A 21,851-nucleotide genomic window follows, 5' to 3' on the forward strand; every position below is an offset into this window, starting at 1 on the left:
TCTGATTACACCTTCAAAATCGTCGTGCAAATAATGGTGATGAACGTGTTTCTTTTTAAGGCATCATGATTCCTTTGGCTGTTATTAATTTCTACATGAACTGTGAAATGTCTGCCATACTGGTTTCACAAAGTCCGCTATCTTTGGCACTCCCGGCGTACAAATCTCCTCCATCGACAGATAGCACAGTCCTCGACACAGTGTCAACATGAAATTCCCAGCCACGTGCTCGGCCTGGACCACTCGCTGGGGCTACCCCTCTTGCTCCGGCTAATGTTTGGCACCACGCGGTTGCTGACGAGCTCCGGCTTGCCGAGAGGCCTTGGCGGCCACGCCAACTCCGAACTTCGAATATTTTCGGGGCGCCACAACTCGCCCGTTACCGCAGAAGATGCACGCAAGAAATGAAATGTTCGGCAAGTCGATCTCAGGGGTTTAACTTAGAAATATTCCAATAAGAAACGAAAGGACATGTTATGTATCCGGCCATTCTACCATCGAATAATTCGTCATCATCCTTTCTTTACTGGCAGTAATAGTTGAAACTCTGGAAACCATGACAGCTGTTACCACATTACTCAATGAGGTGTGCTTTTCTAAATAAACTCGACTTACACATTTCAATTAAATATAACATATTTAACTAAATACAGAGATAAATAGCAGCAGATGCTTACACTTCGTGGGATCCAACAGAGAAAAAGCGCCACAGACTAGCGAGAATAAATGAAGTACATAATCAGTTCATCTTTCTTTACTGATACTACGCGTTGTTCATTTCCGCTTGGCTCTCTTGGTAAATGTCTCTGGCCAGATGATATCATTACGACTTTAATTAAAAAATGTACTTCTTTACATAGAGAAAACAGGAAACATTATTTTACCATATGTTACAGTATTAATACATTTCTACAAATACGGTTTTGAAATCAGTTTCGGGGCAAGGCATAAATGTCTTTCAGACATAAGATCACATAGAATGCTTTATAGGCCTTGGCACAGGACCACCAATGTCACTCCACGTTCCTGGTAACTGTCGGTTCAAGATCGACGCACAGGACGATTGAAATGTGCCGGCGCCCCTTCACACTAGAGCCATATCAATGTTTCAAATGGCTCTGAGCACTATGGGACTTAACATCTGTGGTCATCAGTCCCCTAGAACTTAGAACTACTTAAACCTAACTAACCTAAGGACATCACACACATCCATACCCGAGGCAGGATTCGAACCTGCGACCGTAGCGGTCTTGCGGTTCCAGACTGTAGCGCCTAGAACCGCACGGCCACTCCGGCCAGAGCCATATGCATTGTCTTTTAGCCTCCCTGACAATGCTGTGATGAGGAAATTGTAATAATGTTTGTCATTTAATGGTCTGCATAGGATGTATGGCCCAATTAAGCAGTCACCAACAGCATCTGCCTAAACATGCACGCAGAATTGCGACTGAAAAGCACGAGTAAGTGTGGCATGCAGGTTCTCTCACGCAAAAACATGGGAATTGTGGAAGTAGAAGACCATCACACGCCGAATATTCCTTCATCTGTAAACAGCACAGAGGACGGAAATTTAAGATGCACCTGACGCTGTTCCAGGTACCACCGCGAAAACTGTGGCTATTCATCTGTTTCCAGGTTCTGCACACTCCATCGGTGAAATGGATTAATAACTGCTGATGAAGGACGTTCCTTACATTCGCCTGATTCGTCCCCATATCAAGCACGAGTGCTGAGAGCAATTACACCGTCTTCCGGATTAAAAAATACACACAGGTAATTACGACATTAGAGATGAATGTCTGTTTTGGTGTCCCGTGCAACCTCCCAGAGTTTGTCGGCTTGAATAATTTTCACCCTGTATAGAGAGGGACCAACACCAACGAACAATATTTTTGTAGGCTCCATCTCATACCTTCTCCTTGTTGCGACCGTGGGGAGCTCCTGAACATTAATCACATCTTCTTCGGCTGCCCTCGTTATAGAAGGGAATCCGACTGTCTGCTTACGGAGCTGGTCCGCATGTATCAATCACGTCCTCCTAATGTGTTACTCGTGTTGTCTACGAAGAATTTAGGTATTTATGGAGTATTCGTGGCACTGGTTTTGAAATTTGGAATTAACTGTACCGTAACTATTTTATCAGTTCCAACATTGTGTTCACAGGGAACCAGCAACTTTATTAAAGTTCTTAAAGCGTTTATTAACGATTCTGTCAACAGTTGCAGTTCTTATATTAGGCGACTAGTTTCAAATCTTACAGGTTCATTTTTAAGTCTGGCCTTCTGAGGCAGCACTGGCAGTGCCTGATCTTAGTAATAAACATAAAAATGGCGACACATACTTTATAAATGTTTGCATAATGGAATGTCACAATCCATACGTGTGTCTTAGCACGTCAGAATCCAACTATAACTGTTAAGCTTAGGTTTGTGTCGTGTATGTGTGCGTGTGTGTGTGTGTGTGTGTGTGTGTGTGTGTGTATGTGTGTCTGTGTGTGTGTGTGCTTGTGCGTGCGTGCGTCCCTGTATAAAGGTGCTCTTTAGCACCGCTTGAAATCTGATTGTTTACATAAGGGTCCGATATAAGATCAGCGAACAAAAAATTAGTCGCCTTTAGAGAAATCATTACAAGCAACATTAAATACCGTGTCATTCCGCCCCTAGAATTGAGAACAGACTGTATTCACTTAGGAAGAGAGTCCACAAAATTCTACATGTACGTCGCTTCCAGGTTAAGCCATTCGTTGAGGATTTGATCGCGTAGTTCCACCAAATTGCGGGGATGTTGATGTCCGCATTTTGCACGCTGTTCCAGCATGCCCCACAGAATTTCTGTGAGGATCAAGTTAGGTGATTCTGCAGACCAGTCGAGATGTAACAGGGTGGGGGAGTGTTCAGAGAACCAGTCATATGTTCTTCCAGCCAGATTAATGTTACTGTTGTCTTTATCTTGCGGTGTGCGCAATGGCCTTTTGCGAAGTGACGAACTCCAAACGTTCATTGCATGCAGTTTCCATCGCAGTGCTCTCTCGTCATAAGGTTGGGATGGATCTTTATTCGCTGTCTTCAGCAATTCCTGTCAGGTATGTAAGCGATTTTCATTCAAAAGTCGTGAAATGTATCCCCTATCCCTCTCAGTCAGGATCTTTTTGTGGCCACTATTGTGACGCTGTGTTTCGTGGCCACGTGTCTTACATCACTGTTTGCAGACACATTGAACAGTCCGCCTTGAAACGCTAACAAATCCAGGAACTTCACTCGCCGTAGCCATGGGCACGGCCAAACAGCAGGCCCCCCCCCCCCCCCTTTTAGCCACTCTGTCATGTCTTTACATTTATCCATGTTTACGTACATAAATGACTCACTTATCGCTACTGCGTTAATGTTCATGTAGAGGCAGTGCGCGTGCGGTTGAGCACCTAACGCAATCGCTGCGCCATCTGTAAAGGATTAACGATTCATCTGCACATGCGCCTTGGAAAGACTAATTTTTTATCCGGTGAGCTTATTTATTTCAGTATTATACTACGACAGCACGCATTTTTTTGCATTATTTACCAAGTAACAGCAGTTATTTTAACTTTCTAACACGTATGTCTCGACTGGCTGTATGGGTGCAACCGAAGGCGAATAAACACAGAACCAACACCATCAACAAGTATCATGGTCACAGCTTGATTTTCTCGAGGTAATAGTTAAACCTTTGTGGCTATCCATCGCAGATAACATGTACAAGCGATGGGATCAAATCATTTTCAATGTAAGGCTCAATTATGTGAATGGATTATGTGGGGCAGTACTGCAGTGCCGACCGTCCTGTAGATTCTATTGTTCACTGTTGAGATTTCTCTCAACCGTGTTGATGTTCAACTGCCGCAGTAGCCATGTTTTTAGTGTAAATCTATATGCAATGTTCGCTCACTTCATCAGCATCGATTCTTGTGGCCTGGAATTTTACATCATCCGTTTCAGTGGTGTTCATTCGATATGTGATGCATTCACATTTAGATAGGAATGTCCATGTGCTTGATTTTTGTAACTGCACCTCGTGTTGTGAAGTGGTACAATGCACTCTTTAAAACAGGATCTTGTGCGCCATAAAATTAGCACACTCAAACACGGATGCAGGAGCAGGCAGCAAGTAGGAGAATAACTTACCGTGTCGATGCCGGCGAACATCATGTCCAGCGCCATCACGATGGCGACGCGAGGGTCGTCGTTGGAGATCAGCAGCCTCTCCAGCACGCTGAGTTCTCCAGCCGACACGTCTGCTGGACCGCGCTTCTTCATGCGGTCCATCGCCTCGTTGATGCGCCGCAGTGCCACCCTGCGTGCAACAAACTTCTGAAAACGCAACTGGGTCCTTCGGTTTTTAAGCAACGAATGTGGTCTATGGTGAAGTTCTATCGGGTTAGCAGCTGAATCAAGGTGTCGTTCTGCGTCTACGTTTCAACAAGCTTTCTACTAGTCATCTCCAGGCGAAGTGAAGTACGCTGATAACCCGAGAAAACTTCATTATCGAGATTCACTCAGAGAGCCTGCAATCCCATACATCGTACGTTGTCATCTAAGAAGGTAAGCATACATACAAACCGTCAACCGCTTTCCTCGTCATATGTAAAATGGATACACACTTAAATACAACAAAATTTGCTCTTCTAATATATTGTTGTGAAGTGTTTTCGAGAAATCTATGTTAAATGTCTTACGAGTGTGCTCAATACCTTACCATTGACCCATCTGTCGAGCAGCTGCGTTATGGCAGCCGACTGATGTGGCAGACTGGAAATCTCTTAATCTTCGACCTAGTACTTGAATCTCTACAATGACAACCATTTTTCTACATTCTTGGAAATGTATAACAAGGAATCGTGATGAAGTGAACATTTCGCTATCGACAGATCCGCACGCGTACCGCAAATACCCCACGGATCTGTAGTGGGGCCACTCCTGTTCGTTATTTATACTAAGTCATATGCTCTCTAGTATCACAAGTGAGCCAAAACTATTTCTGTTTACTGCTGACATAGATTGTTAGTAAAGGGTGTTGTGTGCAACACTGGCACTGTTTCAGATAGTGCTGTTCAAGACATAAGTTCATGGCTTATAGAAAATAAACTAACCCTAAATCGCAGTAATACTCAGTTGTTACAGTTTCTAACACACGATTCAACAAACCTGATGTTTTCATTTCACAGGACGGGCATATGATTAGTGAAACTGAGAAGTTCAAATTTCTTGGTGTTCAGATAGTAAACTGTCGAGGAAAACCCATGTTCTGGATCTTGTTCAAAGACTTAATGCTACCATTTTTACTATTAGAGCCCTATCAGAAGTAAGTGATGGTTCGATAAGAGTGGTAGTCCGCTTATTTTCATTCGCTTCTGATGTATGGTGTCATATTGGGGTAATTTTTCCCATTCTCAAAGCGCATTTTTGGCTCAGGAACGGACCGTTCGGGCAGTCGACCCCTGTTCATTAGTCTGGGTATTCTGACACTGGCCTCTCAATACATATATTCTTTACTGGCGTTTCTTGTTAACAATATCAGCTTATTCCCATGAATTAGCAGCTTTCACTCAGTTAATACCAGGCAGAAATCCAGTCTGCATTTGGATCGCAATTCCTTGACTCTTGTGCAGAAAGGCGTGCAGTACACTGCTGCATCCATTTTCAACAAGCTACCGCTAAATCTTACCAATAATCCACGCACTTTCAAATCTAAACTGAAGAGTTTTCCCATTGGTCACTCCTTCTACTCTGTTCTTGAAAAATTAAGCTGATTCCTGCGTTAAATTGTTGATTGCGTTTACTTAAAATAATGGCTTGTCGTTTTTTGGATTCATAACAATTTTATTTTAGCTGTTATTACACTCCTGGCCATTAAAATTGCTACACCAAGAAGAAATGCAGATGATAAACGAGTATCCACTGGACAAATATATTATACTAGAACTGACATGTGATTACGTATTCATGCAATTTGGGTGCATGGATCCTGAGAAATCAGCTACCCAGAACAACCATCTCTGGCCGTAATAACGGCCTTAATACGCCTGGGCATTGAGTCAAACAGAGCTTGGATGGCGTGTGCAGGTACAGCTGCCCATGCAGCTTCAACACGATACCACAGTTCATCAAGAGTGTGACTGGCCTATTGTGACGAGCCAGTTGCTCGGCCACCATTGAGCAGACGTTTTCAATTGGTGAGAGATCTGGAGAATGTGCTGACCAGGGCAGCACTCGAACATTTTCTGTATCCAGAAAGGCCCGTACAGGACCTGCAACATCGGTCGTGCATTATCCTGTTGAAATGCGGATAAAATGCCAGTCATCTCGACTGCTAGTGATACAAGGCCGTTGGGATCCAGCACGGAATTCGGTATTACCCTCCTGAACCCACCGATTCCATATTCTGCTAACATTCATTGGATCTCGACCAACGCGAGCAGTAATGTCGCGATACGATAAACCGCAATCGCGATAGGCTACAATCCGACCTTTATCAAAGTCGGAAACGTGATGGTACGTATTTCTCCTCCTTACACGAGGCATCACAACAACGTTTCACCAGGCAACGCCGCTCAACTCCTGTTTGCTTATGAGAAATCGGTTGGAAACTTTCCTCATGTCTGCACGTTGTAGCCGGCCGCTGGTGACCGAGCGGTTCTGGCGCTACGTCTAGAACCGCGCGACCGCTACGGTCGCAGGTTCGAATCCTGCCTCGGGCATGGATGTTTGTGTTGTCCTTAAGTTAGTTAGGTTTAAGTAGTTGTAAGTTCTAGGGGACTTATGACCTCAGCAGTTGAGTCCCATAGTGCTCAGAGCCATTTGAACCATTTTTTTGCACGTTGTAGGTGTCACCACCGGCGCGAACCTTGTGTGAATGCTCTGAAAAGCTAATCATTTGCGTATCACAGCATCTTCTTCCTGTCGTGAAATTTAGCGTCTGCAGCACGTCTTCTTCGTGGTGTAGCAATTTAAATGGCCAGTAGTGTACTTTTCTGCTGTAATTTCAGGTACTGACACGTTCCATTCCTTGGAGAGTTGCTCCTCAATTTGGTCCTACGGAACTACACGTGTAAAATAAATAAATAAAAATGTACATTATTGAGAGACGGTATATCTCAATATGACTTCACTCTAGTATATACATCTACAGTGGACATGATAATAATAAGGATTTGTGAGAAAATGAGCATTTGAAACTACCTAAGAAATTAAAACCGTGTGCCGCATAGATACCCGCACTCAGAGCCTTGCCTGTCGCAGACAGTAATCTTACAGGCTGAGCTATCAGGACACGACCCATGACCCGTTCTCACAGCTTCACATTCGCCAGTACCTCGCCTACTATCTTCCAAACCTGACAAAAGTTATCTTGCATACCTTGTGGGTCGAATTGTTTCCAGAATAAATCGTTTTATCCGCAGCCGAGTTTCCGCTGTTTTAAAGCTACCTAACAGGTGGACCCAACATCTGACGTTGTTCAAGTCCCTTATATAACCTAGTAGACCTGGTAACAAAACTAAACACGAACAACGCTGTCAGAGAGAAGTGCGACACTAATTAATTACATACCCGGCGATGGTGTGTACGTGTACGGAGTTAAACTGACGTCTTCTGGGTGCTCCATTTTTTTCTGTCAGACAGTGCATTTATCGATACATCAGTGCGCCTATTGCAAATACAGTGTATATTACTCAAATCAGCCATAGCCCGGTATGACTTCATTGCGATATGTACATGTATCTGTCGACAAATAAATGATTAGTTCATCACGTTTCCTTATTATACAGGGTTTCAATTATTGAACTATATGAAATAAAATCGTCATAGCTCCTGAACGGTTCAAACATTCAAACTGCACTGTTGGCCGCAGTGCATGATGGGAATTAGTGTGCGCATGCGTGGTTTGGTTTAGCGACGAAGGCTACTTTCATTTGGATGGGTTCGTCAGTAAGGAAAATTGGCGCATTTTGGGGACTCAGGATCCGCATTTCGCTATCGAGAAGTCTCTTCACCCTCAACGGGTGACTGTGTGGAGAGCGATGTCCGGTCACGGAATAATCGGTGCGATGTTTCTTGTTGGAACGGTGACCACCGGACGATACCGGTGATGATTTCATCTCCATTATCCAAAGTGACACCAGTTTCGACAAGATGTGATTCATGCAAGACGGAGCTCGACCCCATCGAAGCAGGAGAGTGTTTGATGTCCTGGAGGAGCACTTTGGGGACCGCGGTACCCAGAGGCCGCTGGCATGCGCCTCGACTGGCCGCCATATTCTCCGGATCTGAACACATGCGACTCCTTTTTGTGGGGCTATATTAAAGACAAAATGTACAGCAATAACCCCAAAAGCACTGCTGAGCTGAAAACAGCCATTCAGGAGGTCATCGACAGCATCCATGTTCCGACACTTCTGCGGGTCCTGCAGAATTTCACTCTTCGGTCTGCGCCACACCATCGCCAATGATGGCAGCCATATCGAGCATGTCATAACCTAAATCTTAGTATCTGTAGTAACGTTTACATGTTGAATAAAGAGCGTGCACGCCGAAGTTTGTAACTAATTTATGTTTTTTTCACGTAGTTCAATAATTGTAACCCTGTATCTTGATTATACTTCGGTTTAAATGTATCCGATAATTATCAATATTATTTTTATTATTATTGGCGTTTGGACTCTACTCGACAACAAAGCGCCTTTTCAAAGTTTTGTTTCAGCTTTACTTTGGTGTCCGTACCACTTTTATTCTCTCAACATGCGCTCTTTTCCGCTCGTCAGATCAAGTTGCTCCAGTGTGCTTGGGTTTCTCTACCAGGGCAACTGTTCACCTGTGAAATTTCTGCCTAACATTTTTTCTGTCTGGTACATCAAGTTGCGATTGTCTTACTGTCTTCGGAGCTTCTTTTATTGCACCGTCCCATTTGATTGTTTCAATTTCAGCCTTATTGGGTCTTTTTCTTAAATTCCACAGTCTGTCCAGCTAGTCTGTTGCTCCATTCTTTTGATATGCATATAGAATTTTAGTCTGCGTTTTTCATATCCGAATAAATGTTGGTATACTGTACTTTGCAACTTCTTCATTTGCTCTTAGTGTATCTTCCTTCTTCAGTATAACTTGAACCTAATATTTTTCTGACTGTTTTTCGTCCTTTCTTTTGGATTTCTTCAGTGTCGCTCTTTCTGTTTGTAATGTGTGTTTCAGTCCCATGAAGACTCTCCAGTTTGATGAACGTTGTAAAGTCTAGTCTCAGTTTTGTATATGTTGAGATGATTTTTTATTTCATTAGAGATATCTTCTGTAAATTTATAAACTGTTTCCCTTCTGTGGCAACGAATTTCGTAACTAATCTTTTTGCAGGCCGGTCTTCTGAATGGTTTCACCTAAGTATTTGAACTGAGAAATTCTCTATTTTCTCGTATTTAGTTATTAGAATTTTGTGTGCCCGTTTATAAAAAAGGATTTTGTTTCTTCAAATGATATTTGGATACCTAGTATTCCTACTGTTTCTTTAAGAACTTCTGTTTGCTTTCTGCTGTTTGAATGTGCTGCCAGGTCGTCTGTAGAAGATAAGTAGTCTGTCCTAACATTGGTTGTTCCTAATTTGATCGGCTCATCAATTTTAAGCCCTGATTTAAGTTTCAGCCCATCTGGGTCATTTTTTCTCAAATACAGCTGAAAAGTATTGGAGGAGTGGGAAAAGGAACCAGCTGACTCTTGGGAAAAATTTCGAACAAAAATTACAAAGAAGGCAAAAGAACTGATCCCATTGAAAAAGAACACAAAACACCCCTGGTGGGACTCTGGATGTGAAAAAGCGCTGGAAGAAAGAAAGAAAGCCTTTCTGAAGTATAACAGTAAAAAATCCCCAGAAAATCTAAATCACTTCCACAACACCAGAAGACAAGTGGCAAAAACAATCAGACAAGTCAAGAGGAAGTACCTCAAGGAACAGTGTGAGTCTATTGAAGAAAATTTCCGTAACTATAATGTACGAGACTTCTATAAGACCTTTGCTGGGAGAATCAATGGATACGGCTCACGAAATCTATGTTTCAGAAAACCAGATGGAAAACTAGCGCTCACAAATCGGGAAAATTGTGAGGAGCTGGCAAGATACTTTTCCGGACTCCTCAATTGTCCTGAACCTTCTTCAAGATTCCCTCAAAAAACTGCTATCTACACAAATCCAGAATCCCCACCACCTACACTAGAGGAGATCCAAAGACATATTCATAGACTGAAAAACAACAAGGCATCCGGAGAAGATAATATCACTGCAGAACTACTTAAAAATCTTGGACCAAATTCCCTCAAAGAACTCACTCAAATCATCACAGACATTTGGCAGACAGAAAAACTACCAGAAGATTGGAAATGCGCCCTAATTCATCCGCTGCATAAAAAGGGAGACATGGCAGATATAAACAACTATCGAGGAATCTCCCTTCTCCAAGTTACTTATAAAATCCTCTCAGCTTGTCTTCTTCAACGAACACAAGAACAACTCGAACACAGTATTGGTGAATACCAAGCTGGCTTTCGCCCTCACCGATCCTGTGCAGAACAAATTTTCAATTTGAAGACAACACTAAAATACAAAGCAGTCAGAAACAGTCCGATCATTTGTTCCTTTGTTGATTTCGCAAAGGCCTATGATTCAATCGATAGGCAATCTCTCTTTATTATCCTTGAGGAGCTAGGACTCGATCCAAAAACCCTAAACCTTATCAAAGAAACGCTCACAAACACAACTTCTAAGATAAAATTCCTGGGTGAAATATCAGAGCCCTTCCTGATCAAAACCAGCGTCAGACAAGGTGACGGCTTGTCTCCACTCCTCTTCAACCTTGTCTTAGACAAAGTCATCCGAGAATGGGAAAAAGAACTGAAGAATCAAAATTACTGGAAGCCTATACAACTAGGAAGATCTAAAGATGGTATTAAAATTTCATGCTTGGCATTTGCAGATGACGTGGCCATTCTAGCAGAAAACGAGACCACAGCAATTAAACAGATAGACATTCTCAAAGAATGCGCCGAAAAAGTTGGGCTACAAATTTCCTTCCAAAAAACCAAATTCATCTGCTCAAAATTTGAAACTCAAAAACTGACTACAAAATATGGACAAATTGAGAGAGTTCCATTCTTTAAATACTTAGGCGAGGTCCTAGAACCCACAGGGGGAGAGAAAACTGCACAAAAAGTTCGACTGCAAAAACTGAAAAGAGCATACTGGAAAACCCACAACATCTACAATAAAAAGTGTCTCTCCATTCACTCAAAAATACGACACTACAATACAGTAATCAAGCCCGAAGCACTATATGCCAGCGAAACACTCACACTCCATAGAAAAGGCGACCTGGTAGGCATCCTGAAAGAGGAACGCAAAATTATCAGAAAGATTCTTGGCCCAAAAAGAACGGAAGATGGATACAGGTTACAGTCTCGGAAAACTACAGAAAAATTATCTAACCTCGCCGCAGACATCCGGAAAAGAAGACTAAAATTTTACGGTCATATCCACAGACTCCCAACACCCAGACTCTCCCACAAAATTTTAATATACATTGAAAAATTGAAAACCATACCCTGGATACAAGAAACCAAAACACATCTAGCAAATGCACAAATAAATTCTTCAGAAGTTATAAACAGAAATGTATACAGGCAAAAAATCAATAGTTGGAAAGTACAACCCGAGAATGAAGTTTGCAAGAGACAGGGAACAAAATGGACAGAGGAAAGAAAGAGAATTCATGGGGAAAGAATGAGAGAAGTTTGGAGAATTAAAAAATTGAATCGGAAAAGCTTTGCGTGATCCGTATGGGTCCAATCGCACATAATAATAATAATTGGAGAGGGTCGATCATCTTGTGTCATGGCTCTTTCAATTTCGAAATATTCTGAGATTTCTCCTCTGAATTTGATCTTAGATTTTGTACCATTAAGTGTTTCACCAGTAATTGCAGTGATTTAGTTGTCCAGACACTGTCAGAAGATGTTGGTTTTTGTTTTGGCGTTGTTGCAGTGATTATCGTTTTTGTTTACTTTTAGGCCTTCTGTCGCGATTTCAGTCAGTTTCAACTAATATATCATAAGCATTATTTGCATGTGAACAGAATCGGAAACATATGGAGGATTTTAATTTTATTTTCGTCCACTGAATCTTGCGTAAAACTAGACTTCAGCGTCATTTGAAATTGTACAAATGATAACTTTATTCGATGGACATTTTCTAATTCTGTCGTATAGCTTGGTTGACGTCATAAGACTGACATTACAGTTCACCGTAATAAAGCAAGCAGTTTCAGCTGAAGGTGTTTAGTTCCAAGTGAGATACGGAAGTTACTGAAAAAGTGAACGGAGAAACAGGTGGCGCTAACCTCAAATGACACCGCATTTTCGTCTCTGTGTAAGAGTATACTGGTGACACTGATGGTGACCATATCGAACTGCGGTAGACAACATGTTTTCCTCGTACTATAGGCCTGTGAGGTTCCTTTTAGTTGCTCACTTCGTTGACAATCACTCACCTCCTTGTCGTCAATCATAAAATCTTCTACAGTTATAAAATTATTTATTTCTAAAAAGTGAAGCACAACCCGGTTTCAGGATATGTATCCCATCTTCAGCTACATATTAAAATGTGAGTCCACAGAGCGACCGACAAATGAGGTTGAAATATGTTAAAATAGTGCATCCCTGGTACACAACCCAAAGTTGAAAGTTTGGGCATTTCTACTTTGCGTTGGGCTTGGTACAGGTCTGATGGGTGTCTATGCAGCACTGTGTTCGAAAGACTGCCGACCTATCCCTTTGCGAATCTATGCGTGGCGCGCCCCTAAGCGCTGACCGTTGCCCTCTTCGGCGAGAGGCTTTTGGGTTTGAGTTGATCTGGAGGAGGAGACCAAACTGCGAGGTCATCGGTCTCATCGGATTCTGTAAGGAAGTCAGCAGTGCCCTTTCAAATGGACCATCCCTGCATTTGCCTGAAGCGATTTAGGGAAATCATGGAAAACCTAAATCAGGATGGTCGGACGCGAGATTGACCGTCGTCCTCCCGAATGCGAGTCCAGTGTGCTAACCACTACGCCACCTCGCTCGGTGGGCTTTTGGCAGACCAAAGAGGATTTCCTGTGCAAGCAAGCAGGATGGTAATTCGAAGTGTGATTGCAGATAGAGATCATAGATTACTGGTGGAACAATGGTAAATGAATCAGTGTGTGAAAAATAGAAAACACAAGAAAGTGATGAGGATACGGGATTGGAAACTGAAGGAGGATTTTAAAGTGCTGAGAAATATAGAGAATTAGTCACCCAAAAATTTCCAAAAGAAGTTTTCTGCGACGTAGAATAAGAATAGAGTTTATTCAAATGCACTTTAGTCGAAGCAGCACAAAAAGTATGTGGTAGAACATCTGGAAAGGAAAAAGTAAGACAGACAAGTTGGTGGGATGATACCACAGTCCAAGCAGTTAGAAGAAAAAAATGGAGCAGGGAGAAAGTGGCGGAAAACTAAAAATGACGAGGACCACAAAAGATAATAGAGGAAAAGAGGAAGTACAAATAAATAGTGGAAACAGCAAGGAAAAAGGCTTGGGAAGAGTTTGCAAAAAAAATTGAAATATATGTGAAGAGCAATAAGAAAATGTTCTATAAAATGATTAAAAATAAAAGGAAGGCTTCTGAAGTACCAGTAAAGATAGAAACAGATGATGATACTGTGATTGAAGATCCAGGGAATATAAAAGATCTCTGGTGAGAACATTTTAAGAAACTGTTAGACGCTGAGGAGCAGGTACACGAGGAAACAACAAATAATGGAGAAATTGAGAGAAGTTGGGCAACAAAACTAGGACAAATTACACGGGAAGAAATGGAAATAGCTATGAAGAAGATGAATGGGGGGAAAGTTCCTAGGACCTGATGAAATATCAGTGGACATGATAGGAGCAGCAGGTCCAGTGGGAATGCAGTGGCTGTGTAGAGTACTATCAAGTGTGTGGAGAAATAGTACAATACCTGACGATTGGAGAAGATGGGACATTGTTCGCATCTTCAAAAAAGGCAATAAAAGACTTTGTAAAAACTACAGAGGAATAACCCTTATGAGTCATACATCCAAGATTTTTTAAAGAATTTTACTAAATCGAATAAATGAAAAGATAGGGAGAGCTCTGAGTGAAGAACAGCATGGGCTTAGGAAAGAAAAAAGCACTATCGACCTGATATTTTCCATCCATCAACTGTTGGTGGAGGAGTATAACAAAAGTGTGATAATGGTTTTTATAGACATAGAGAAGGCATATGGCTCAGTTAACAGGGAAAGACTCTGGGAAGAAATGAAGAAGATAGATACAGAAGATGGATACATTAATGTAATAAAGACAATGCACAGAGGATACAGTGGTAGAATTAGAAAACCATTGGGGAACTCTGAATACTACGAAATAAGACAAGGACATAAACAAGGATGTATTCTACCCCTGCACTTTTTAATGTTGTGATGGAGGGAATGAATAGGGCAGTTAAAGATATAGTAAAAGACTAAAAGATGATTTTTGAAGATGATATTGTAATATAGGGCGCTAAAGAGGTACATGTACAGTAATAACTTGATGCGTGGAAGAAAATAATGAAAAGGTATGGATTAAAATAATTAAAGATAAGAGTAAAGTAATGGTATCTGGAAGAGAAAAAGGGATCAACGGATATATTACTTTGAATGGAGAACCCCTCAAAGTGGTAGACAGTTTCACTTATTTAGAGAGTGAAACATCTAGTGATGGATGAATAACCAATGAAAGTAACAGGAGGTTACAGAAGGGAGGCAATTTCTACCAAACAATAAAACACCTGGTTTGGAATAAGGAAGTTTCAGAAAAAGCAAAACTTTTTATGTATACGATTTATTACTTCTCTATTGTCACCTATGGAGGAGAAACATGGACAATGACACAAAGGGACTGGAGGAGGCTGCAAGCAGAGGACATAAAATTTCTCAGAGCAGTTAAGAGAAAAACAAGAATGGACAGAGTAAGAAATGTAGATATTAGAAAGAACCTTAAACAAGAAAGTGTGAGAGAAGAAATTGAAAAAAGAGATTAAGATGGTACTGGCATGTTAAGAGGATGCGTGGGCAGAGTATCCAAAATTATGGAAGAACTGAAGATGGATGGAAAAAGACCTAGAGCGGGCCCAGAACACCGTGGAAAACTGGAGTGAGAATATCTGTGGAAAGGAGAGGTGTATCCTGGCAGCAAGTGGAGGAAGAAAAGTGGTGGGAGGACCGAGCCAAATGGAGAGGACTCGTCAGCACCCAGACCCGGCAGTAGCTGGAGCGAGATCCGGATGTAGATAGATCCTGCTCAAGCCATGTACCAGGGATGCACTATTTTAACATATTTTAACCTCAATTATGCATCCTTTGTGGACTCAAGCTTTAAAACGCACCTGAAAGTGGGATACATGACCAGAAAACGGGTTGTGATGTCCTTTTTAGAAACAAGTAATGTTATGATTGACGGTGAATAACAGATGTGGATGTCCCGTCGAGAGAAAAGTGTGCCTCCCCTTGTCTATGTAGATCGTTACATCATTAGTATTATTTGAGGATCGGTTAGGGGAAGTTCATTAAACAAAGTGAATTGAGATGTCACTTTTTTTTTATTCTATACTTTGTCGACATGTATTATGGTAAGAATCACGCTACGGGATTCGGATAAAACTTCAGTTTCCATGAATGATTCAATCTTGAAGGACATTATCTACTTGCTAATTATTGCCCAATATCTTTCCGACAAGCGACCGTAAGATTCGTTACACTATTTGGCTTTCTTTTGAATACTTCCTTCGACAGCGTGTTACTACACAGAACAAAATCAGTAGCACAAGTAATAGTTCCATTTGAATCTGACAATTTATGGTTCGTTCCTCAAATATTTGTTCTGCTGGAGTGCCTACGGAAAGCAGAGCCTGAAAAACAGGACACACCTTACTGTTCAGTGGCTATGGAAGTAATATCTACACGTAAATAGCATTTCTGTCGAATTTTCAGCGAGCCAATGCTCTCATGCTTTTACGGTGAGCGCATACTAATAACCACAAACCCAATGAGGGAGAATAAGAACGGCGTTGAAAATGCGAGAACTTTGAACAGTGGAACATAAGAAGCCCCCAAACTTATACCATAGATGATTCAGAGCACTCTTTTCTTAGCCAAGAAAATTCTCTGAAAATTCACAATATTGTACTGAAAGAAAAACAGTCATCTTATAGGAAGCTGTAGAGTGAAAATAATCAAAATAAACCAGAATCTGTGGAGATTACTCTAACGGTGCAAACAGCAGCACTCACCGATCCTTAACGAGGTGCTCTATCACCTGATATAAAAAATTATAGGCTACTTCAGCTCCTCCTAAATACATGCCTAATAAAGTACTGTGGTGTTCAAACCACCATTCAGTTTGAGAACGGCTTTACCAATGTTTACCCTATTGATCCAACTGGCTTCTTGCGGCGCTGCCAGTACTCTTTTTTTCGTTCTATTAACATTTGTGAACATCCCAAAGAACCAAACAGAGCTCAAGAATATCAGTTTCCTCTTGCTTGGAGAGCGCTACTGTTCTTTATTTTATTCCAACACCGGTTTCGGCTTTTGTATGGCTCTGAGCACTATGGGACTTAACATCTGAGGTCATCAGTATCCTAGAACTTAGAACTACTTAAACCTAACTAACCTAAGGACATCACGCACATCCATGCCCGAGGCAGGATTCGAACCTGCGACCGTAGCGGTCGCGCGGTTCCGCACTGAAGCGCCTAGAACCGCTCGGTCACACCGGCCGGCCTGCTTTTATACTGAAGCAATTGTCTAGTGGAATCTGAAACTGATATTGTAAATGCCACCAAAAGTTGTACATAATGATTTAATGAACATTTAAATAATATACATAAGGGGAAAGTAAGAGTTAGAACATTAAAAACTTTTTTAATTTTACGCATGTACAGTATTAGTTCAGAAAAAAATAAAAGAAAAATTTAGCTTACATTGGCGAGTCACAGTCAAATGATTAAGAAAGTAAAATCGAGTCGATTTAAAAGTGATTTAACCAACAACATCGCAGGAATAATGGGACTCTCACGATTATAAAAACCATAAATTTTGATAAATTTAAAATATTGACATGCTTTAACATTAAAAGGAATTATATTTTGACGTATTATAAGTTTTAGATTGCATGCTTTACCAATGAAAAGCTAAAGGTAGTTTTCTATATCTAATGAGATTCTAAAATAGTCGGAGTGGACGGTACATAAAGTTACGTCTTTAAGCGTGAGCGGGCGAAAGTTAAAGTTAGAACGCTAGGAACTACAGAGGTCTCTGTCGTTATCTTGGGTGCAAAGTGTGCTCCTTACGTGATAAAGACGTGTTTACTAACATCTGAACGCAAAACGAAATTGCGGAGTGCTTTCAACGGAAGCTGTCGATAACGATGTGGTATACGTAATCTCCAGAGTCCACAGCTGTGGCTAAGTGCCGTCAGGAGGACACTAGTTCGGTTCACGGAACTGCCAGGGATTTTTCTTTGCTGGGAGAACTGATATGGAATGCACACAGCGTCATGAGGTCAACTGAGGAGCTTCTCGACCGTTTAGTAGCGGCTGAAACGTCAAGAAACAGATAACGACCGAGAGGGCGGTGTGCTGACAACATGCCCATCCCTAGTACGCGGAACTTTACGTTTTTTTGTCAGTTCAGAAAAATCATGTATCTTAGTGTGCACTTTTCGCTGAACGACGTTTCCTTGGATTGTTGCAGGGGAAGATAAATACCTATTCTAAATATACGTACGTAAAGTATCCCTTCTAAATTGTATGAAGAATTACAAAGTTGTTTTCGGTACTGTGCACCGTGCGGCTGTCTTATATGAGGTGACCAGCGAAGACGGATTTACACCCTATGTTTTTCCTTTTCATTTCTGTGTGTTCTTTGTATCGCGTTTTAAAATTACTCCCTGTTTGTCCGTTGCGCTTTACAGTGAGATAAGTAATACGGGCATACCATCGTTCCGATATAAGTCTTGCGTTGTGTTAATGTTGTGTGTTAAAAGACGTAGCGGTGAAGATTCTGATTTATAATCTACGTGTAGACCACGTGGTTTTTTTTTTTTTTTTTTTTTTTTTTTAAATCTGAGTTTATATCAGGACTGGCCGTAGAAGTGAAATGATACAACTTGTTTTTTTACTTGATTTCGCATTTTGTTAAGATTGATTTCTTTCAGGCGAAATGAAATTATAAATTTTGTCAATTACCAAGCTCTGACAGTCGTTATTCTGGGGCGTATTTCGCCATCAGTTAAGTTCCTTTTTTACTTCAGCAGCAAACAGTCGCAGTTTAAGGAATTTACTTATTGTAGCTAGAAGGAACGCCTTTTTGTTTTGAGAATGACGACACGATGAATGAGGAATGATTAGGGAATGAGACGCTTAAAGTAGTAAATGAGTTTTGCTATTTGGGGAGCAAAATCACTGATGATGGTCGAAGTAGAGAGGATATAAAATGTAGACTGGCAATGGCAAGGAAAGCGTTTCTGAAGAAGAGAAATTTGTTAACATCGAGTATAGATTTAAGTATCAGGAAGTTGTTTCTGAGACTATTTGTATGGGTTGTAGCCATGTATGGAAGTGAAACATGGACGATAAATAGTTTGGACAAGAAGAGAATAGAAGCTTTCGAAATGTGGTGCTACAGAAGAATGCTGAAGATTAGATGGGTAGATCACGTAACTAATGAGGAGGTATTGAATAGAATCGGGGAGAAGAGGAGTTTGTGGCACAACTTAACTAGAAGAAGGGATCGGTTGGTAGGACATGTTCTGAGGCATTAAGGGATCACCAATTTAGTATTGTAGGGCAGTGTGGAGGGTAAAAATCGTAGAGGGAGACCAAGAGATGAATACACGAAGCAGATTCAGAAGGATGTAGGCTGCAGTACTTACTGGGAGATGAAGCAGCTTGCACAGGATAGAGTAGCATGGAGAGCTGCATCAAACCAGTCTCAGGATTGAAGACCACAACAACAACAACGTCGGAAGATGTAGGTTTATGATAAATTCCAAAAGCATGACTAGGCTGATTCACAGTAATAGAATGACCTAAAAAATTAATGCTTTTATCACGATGGTGCTCAACTGTAAAAGTAATATTTTGGTGTATATTACTAAAGGCGCTTGCAAATTGGTCGATGTTTTGTTGCGAGCCACAGAATGTTCTATGAAACCCAACCCAGTTATATTGATCTTATTGGAGCAAAGCAAAGAATGTCATCAACATATCGTTTGTAGTACGCTATATAGACAGTAACTTCAGGCTGGTATTTAAAAAAAAATTCTTTTTCACTTGCTCGTATATAGTAACGTGCAAGCGCGCTACATTGCGAAACCGAGAGGTTGGTTCACGTGGGATCGAATCCACGCGGCGGATTAACAACTGCAGGCTAGTACACAGTCCATCCTGAGAGTGATTTTTAGCCGGTTTCCCACACACGTTTAAACAGATGTTTGGCTGATCTCGAAATTTCGCCTCAGAGAATATGGTACACAGCAGTTACAATACGATAATATACAGGAAAACACTAACACGATTCACAGAGATATAGCGCACTGAACTTCCCTCCCTGAGATCACCTTGACGGTTATGACGTCGGGATGTGTGCCTGGATGCAAAGTTACATAATGTAATAAAATTTACCAAATCGTGAAAAAGCAGTCTACATCCCTGAGGCAGAACAAATGCTAGGGAAGAAGAAAGAAGAAGAACATTTGAAGAATTTATTTCCCAAATGATTGACGAAGATAGCCGCTCGTGTAGGTGCCAAAGGAGGCCGATAGTTAATCTACCCTTTCGAAGGTAGATTTTTTTTTTTGAAAAGGTGATTAGTGTTGGTATAGTATTACATCTAGTAACCTGATAATTGTAATAATTGCTTTGGGGGAAGGGGGTGGAGTATCTTCAGTGTTAGCAGTTGATTTAATTGATGTCATATCGTTTATAACCGTTAGTGTACATATTTGTGACCGCTTGTGAAGTAAAATAAAGAACCTTTTAGTAACTGGTGCGGTAAGTGATTGACTCAAAATGTGTCGTTAGAGAGCCCTGTACGTGTTCTTCTCCAAACATATACTTTCTGCTCAGAGTTCTAGCAGCAGATGGAAGCCTTCCGTTCTCAGTGCAGCGGATCACACGAGACGGGGCCAGCTGGTGAGCTCCACTTACTGGTAGAAGTAGTCCTGCGCCTTGACCATACGCCTCCAGTTGGGCGTGCTGATATACCGCCAGGGCGAGGGCTGCACGTCCAGCTTAAGCATGCAGTCGAACACGGTGTGTGCCGCCTCGATCATCCGCTGCGGTTCCGAGTCTGGGGGCAGGTTACCCTCCAGGCAGCCGAGGCGCGTGTCCAGGGCCACCAGGGAAATGGCTGTAAGAAAACAGCAACAGCTAGTGGAGACGGGATCAAACGCAAAAATTCATTTCTGAACAGTATGCATCAAGCGACAATCGTAAATGGCCTCACGTCCCAGGCAAATGGCCTCAGGGCCCAGGCTGGAGCTTCGCCAAAGGGTTGAGGAAGATTTCCAAAGGTCTGATAGGAACCCGAGAGGTAAGGAGAGGAAGATGACTGGGAAAATTATCAATTACAAAACTGGGAGTGTACTCGAACTGAAGTACACTCTGCCTACACTGATCTGAATTCACAACAAAATGACAAGACTAAAAGTGAATGAACTATACACTCATCAGAAAAAGTATGGCATCAGCCATTTATTTCGAAATTCATGGCACAAAAATTAGCTGAAAACCCTATGTGTTTATTCATTTGCATTGTGTTCAGGTCACCAAATTAAATCAACAAACATTTGTGTAACGACAAAACTGTGTGTCAATAAAATTCTTCTGGGCTGTTGACCGCATTGTCAAGATATAAATTGTCCGACGTTTCGGCCACTATTGGAAGAGACCTACCTCAGGACTGTGCTGAGCTGATTGCGATCGGACATACACTACTGGCCATTAAAATTGCTATACCTCTAAGATGATGTGCTACAGACGTGAAATTTAACCGACAGGAAGAAGATGCTGTGATATGCAAATGATTAGCTTTTCAGAGCATTCACACAAGGTTGGCGCCGGTGGCGACACCTACAACGTGCTGTCATAAGGAACTTTTCCAGCCGATTTCTCATACACAAACAGCACTTGAGCGGCGTTGCCTGGTGAAACGTTGTTGTGATGCCTCGTGTAAAGAGGAGAAATGCGTACCAACACGATTCCGACTTTGATAAAGGTCGGATTGTAGCCTATCACGTGCTGGATCCCGACAGCCTCCTATCACTAGCAGTCGAGATGAAGGCATCTTATCCGCATGGCTCTAACGGATCGTGCAGCCACGTCTCGATCCCTGAGTCAACAGATGGGGACGTTTGCAAGACAACAACCGTCTGCACGAACAGTTCGACGAAGTTTGCAGCAGCATGAACTATCAGCTCGGAGACCATGGCTGCGATTACCCTTGACGCTGTATCACAGACAGGAGCGCTTGCGATGGTGTACTCAACGACGAACCTGAGTGCACTAATGGCTAAACGTCATTTTTTCGGATGAATCCAGGTTCTGTTTACGTCATCATGATGGTCTCATCCGTGTTTGGCGACATCGCGGTGAACGAACATTGGAAGCGTGTATTCGTCATCGCCATACTAGCGTATCACCCGGCGTGATGGTATGGGCTGCCATTGGTTACACGTCTCGGTCACCTCTTGTTCGCATTGACGG

The 21,851-nt window shown here is 41.8% G+C and overlaps 1 protein-coding gene across 4 annotated transcripts in view; it reads right to left on the reverse strand.

The window, feature by feature from the left end:
- LOC126481147 (probable cytochrome P450 301a1, mitochondrial) overlaps positions 1-21,851 on the reverse strand; it is a 517,008-nt gene that overhangs the window by 268,229 nt on the left and 226,928 nt on the right. For 2 of the 4 annotated variants that reach the window (XM_050104707.1, XM_050104706.1), the window contains exons 7-8: positions 20,295-20,496; positions 4,158-4,326 (exon numbers count right to left, since the gene is read on the reverse strand). The exons of 1 other annotated variant lie outside the window; for it this stretch is intronic. In XM_050104707.1, coding sequence (XP_049960664.1) covers positions 4,158-4,326; positions 20,295-20,496 — 371 coding nt within the window. The remainder of the gene's footprint in view (positions 1-4,157; positions 4,327-20,294; positions 20,497-21,851) is intronic. One more of the 4 variants, XM_050104710.1, reaches the window with a different exon arrangement.

This window comes from Schistocerca serialis, chromosome 5 (genome assembly GCF_023864345.2).
Source record: "Schistocerca serialis cubense isolate TAMUIC-IGC-003099 chromosome 5, iqSchSeri2.2, whole genome shotgun sequence".
Lineage (NCBI taxonomy): Eukaryota > Metazoa > Arthropoda > Insecta > Orthoptera > Acrididae > Schistocerca > Schistocerca serialis.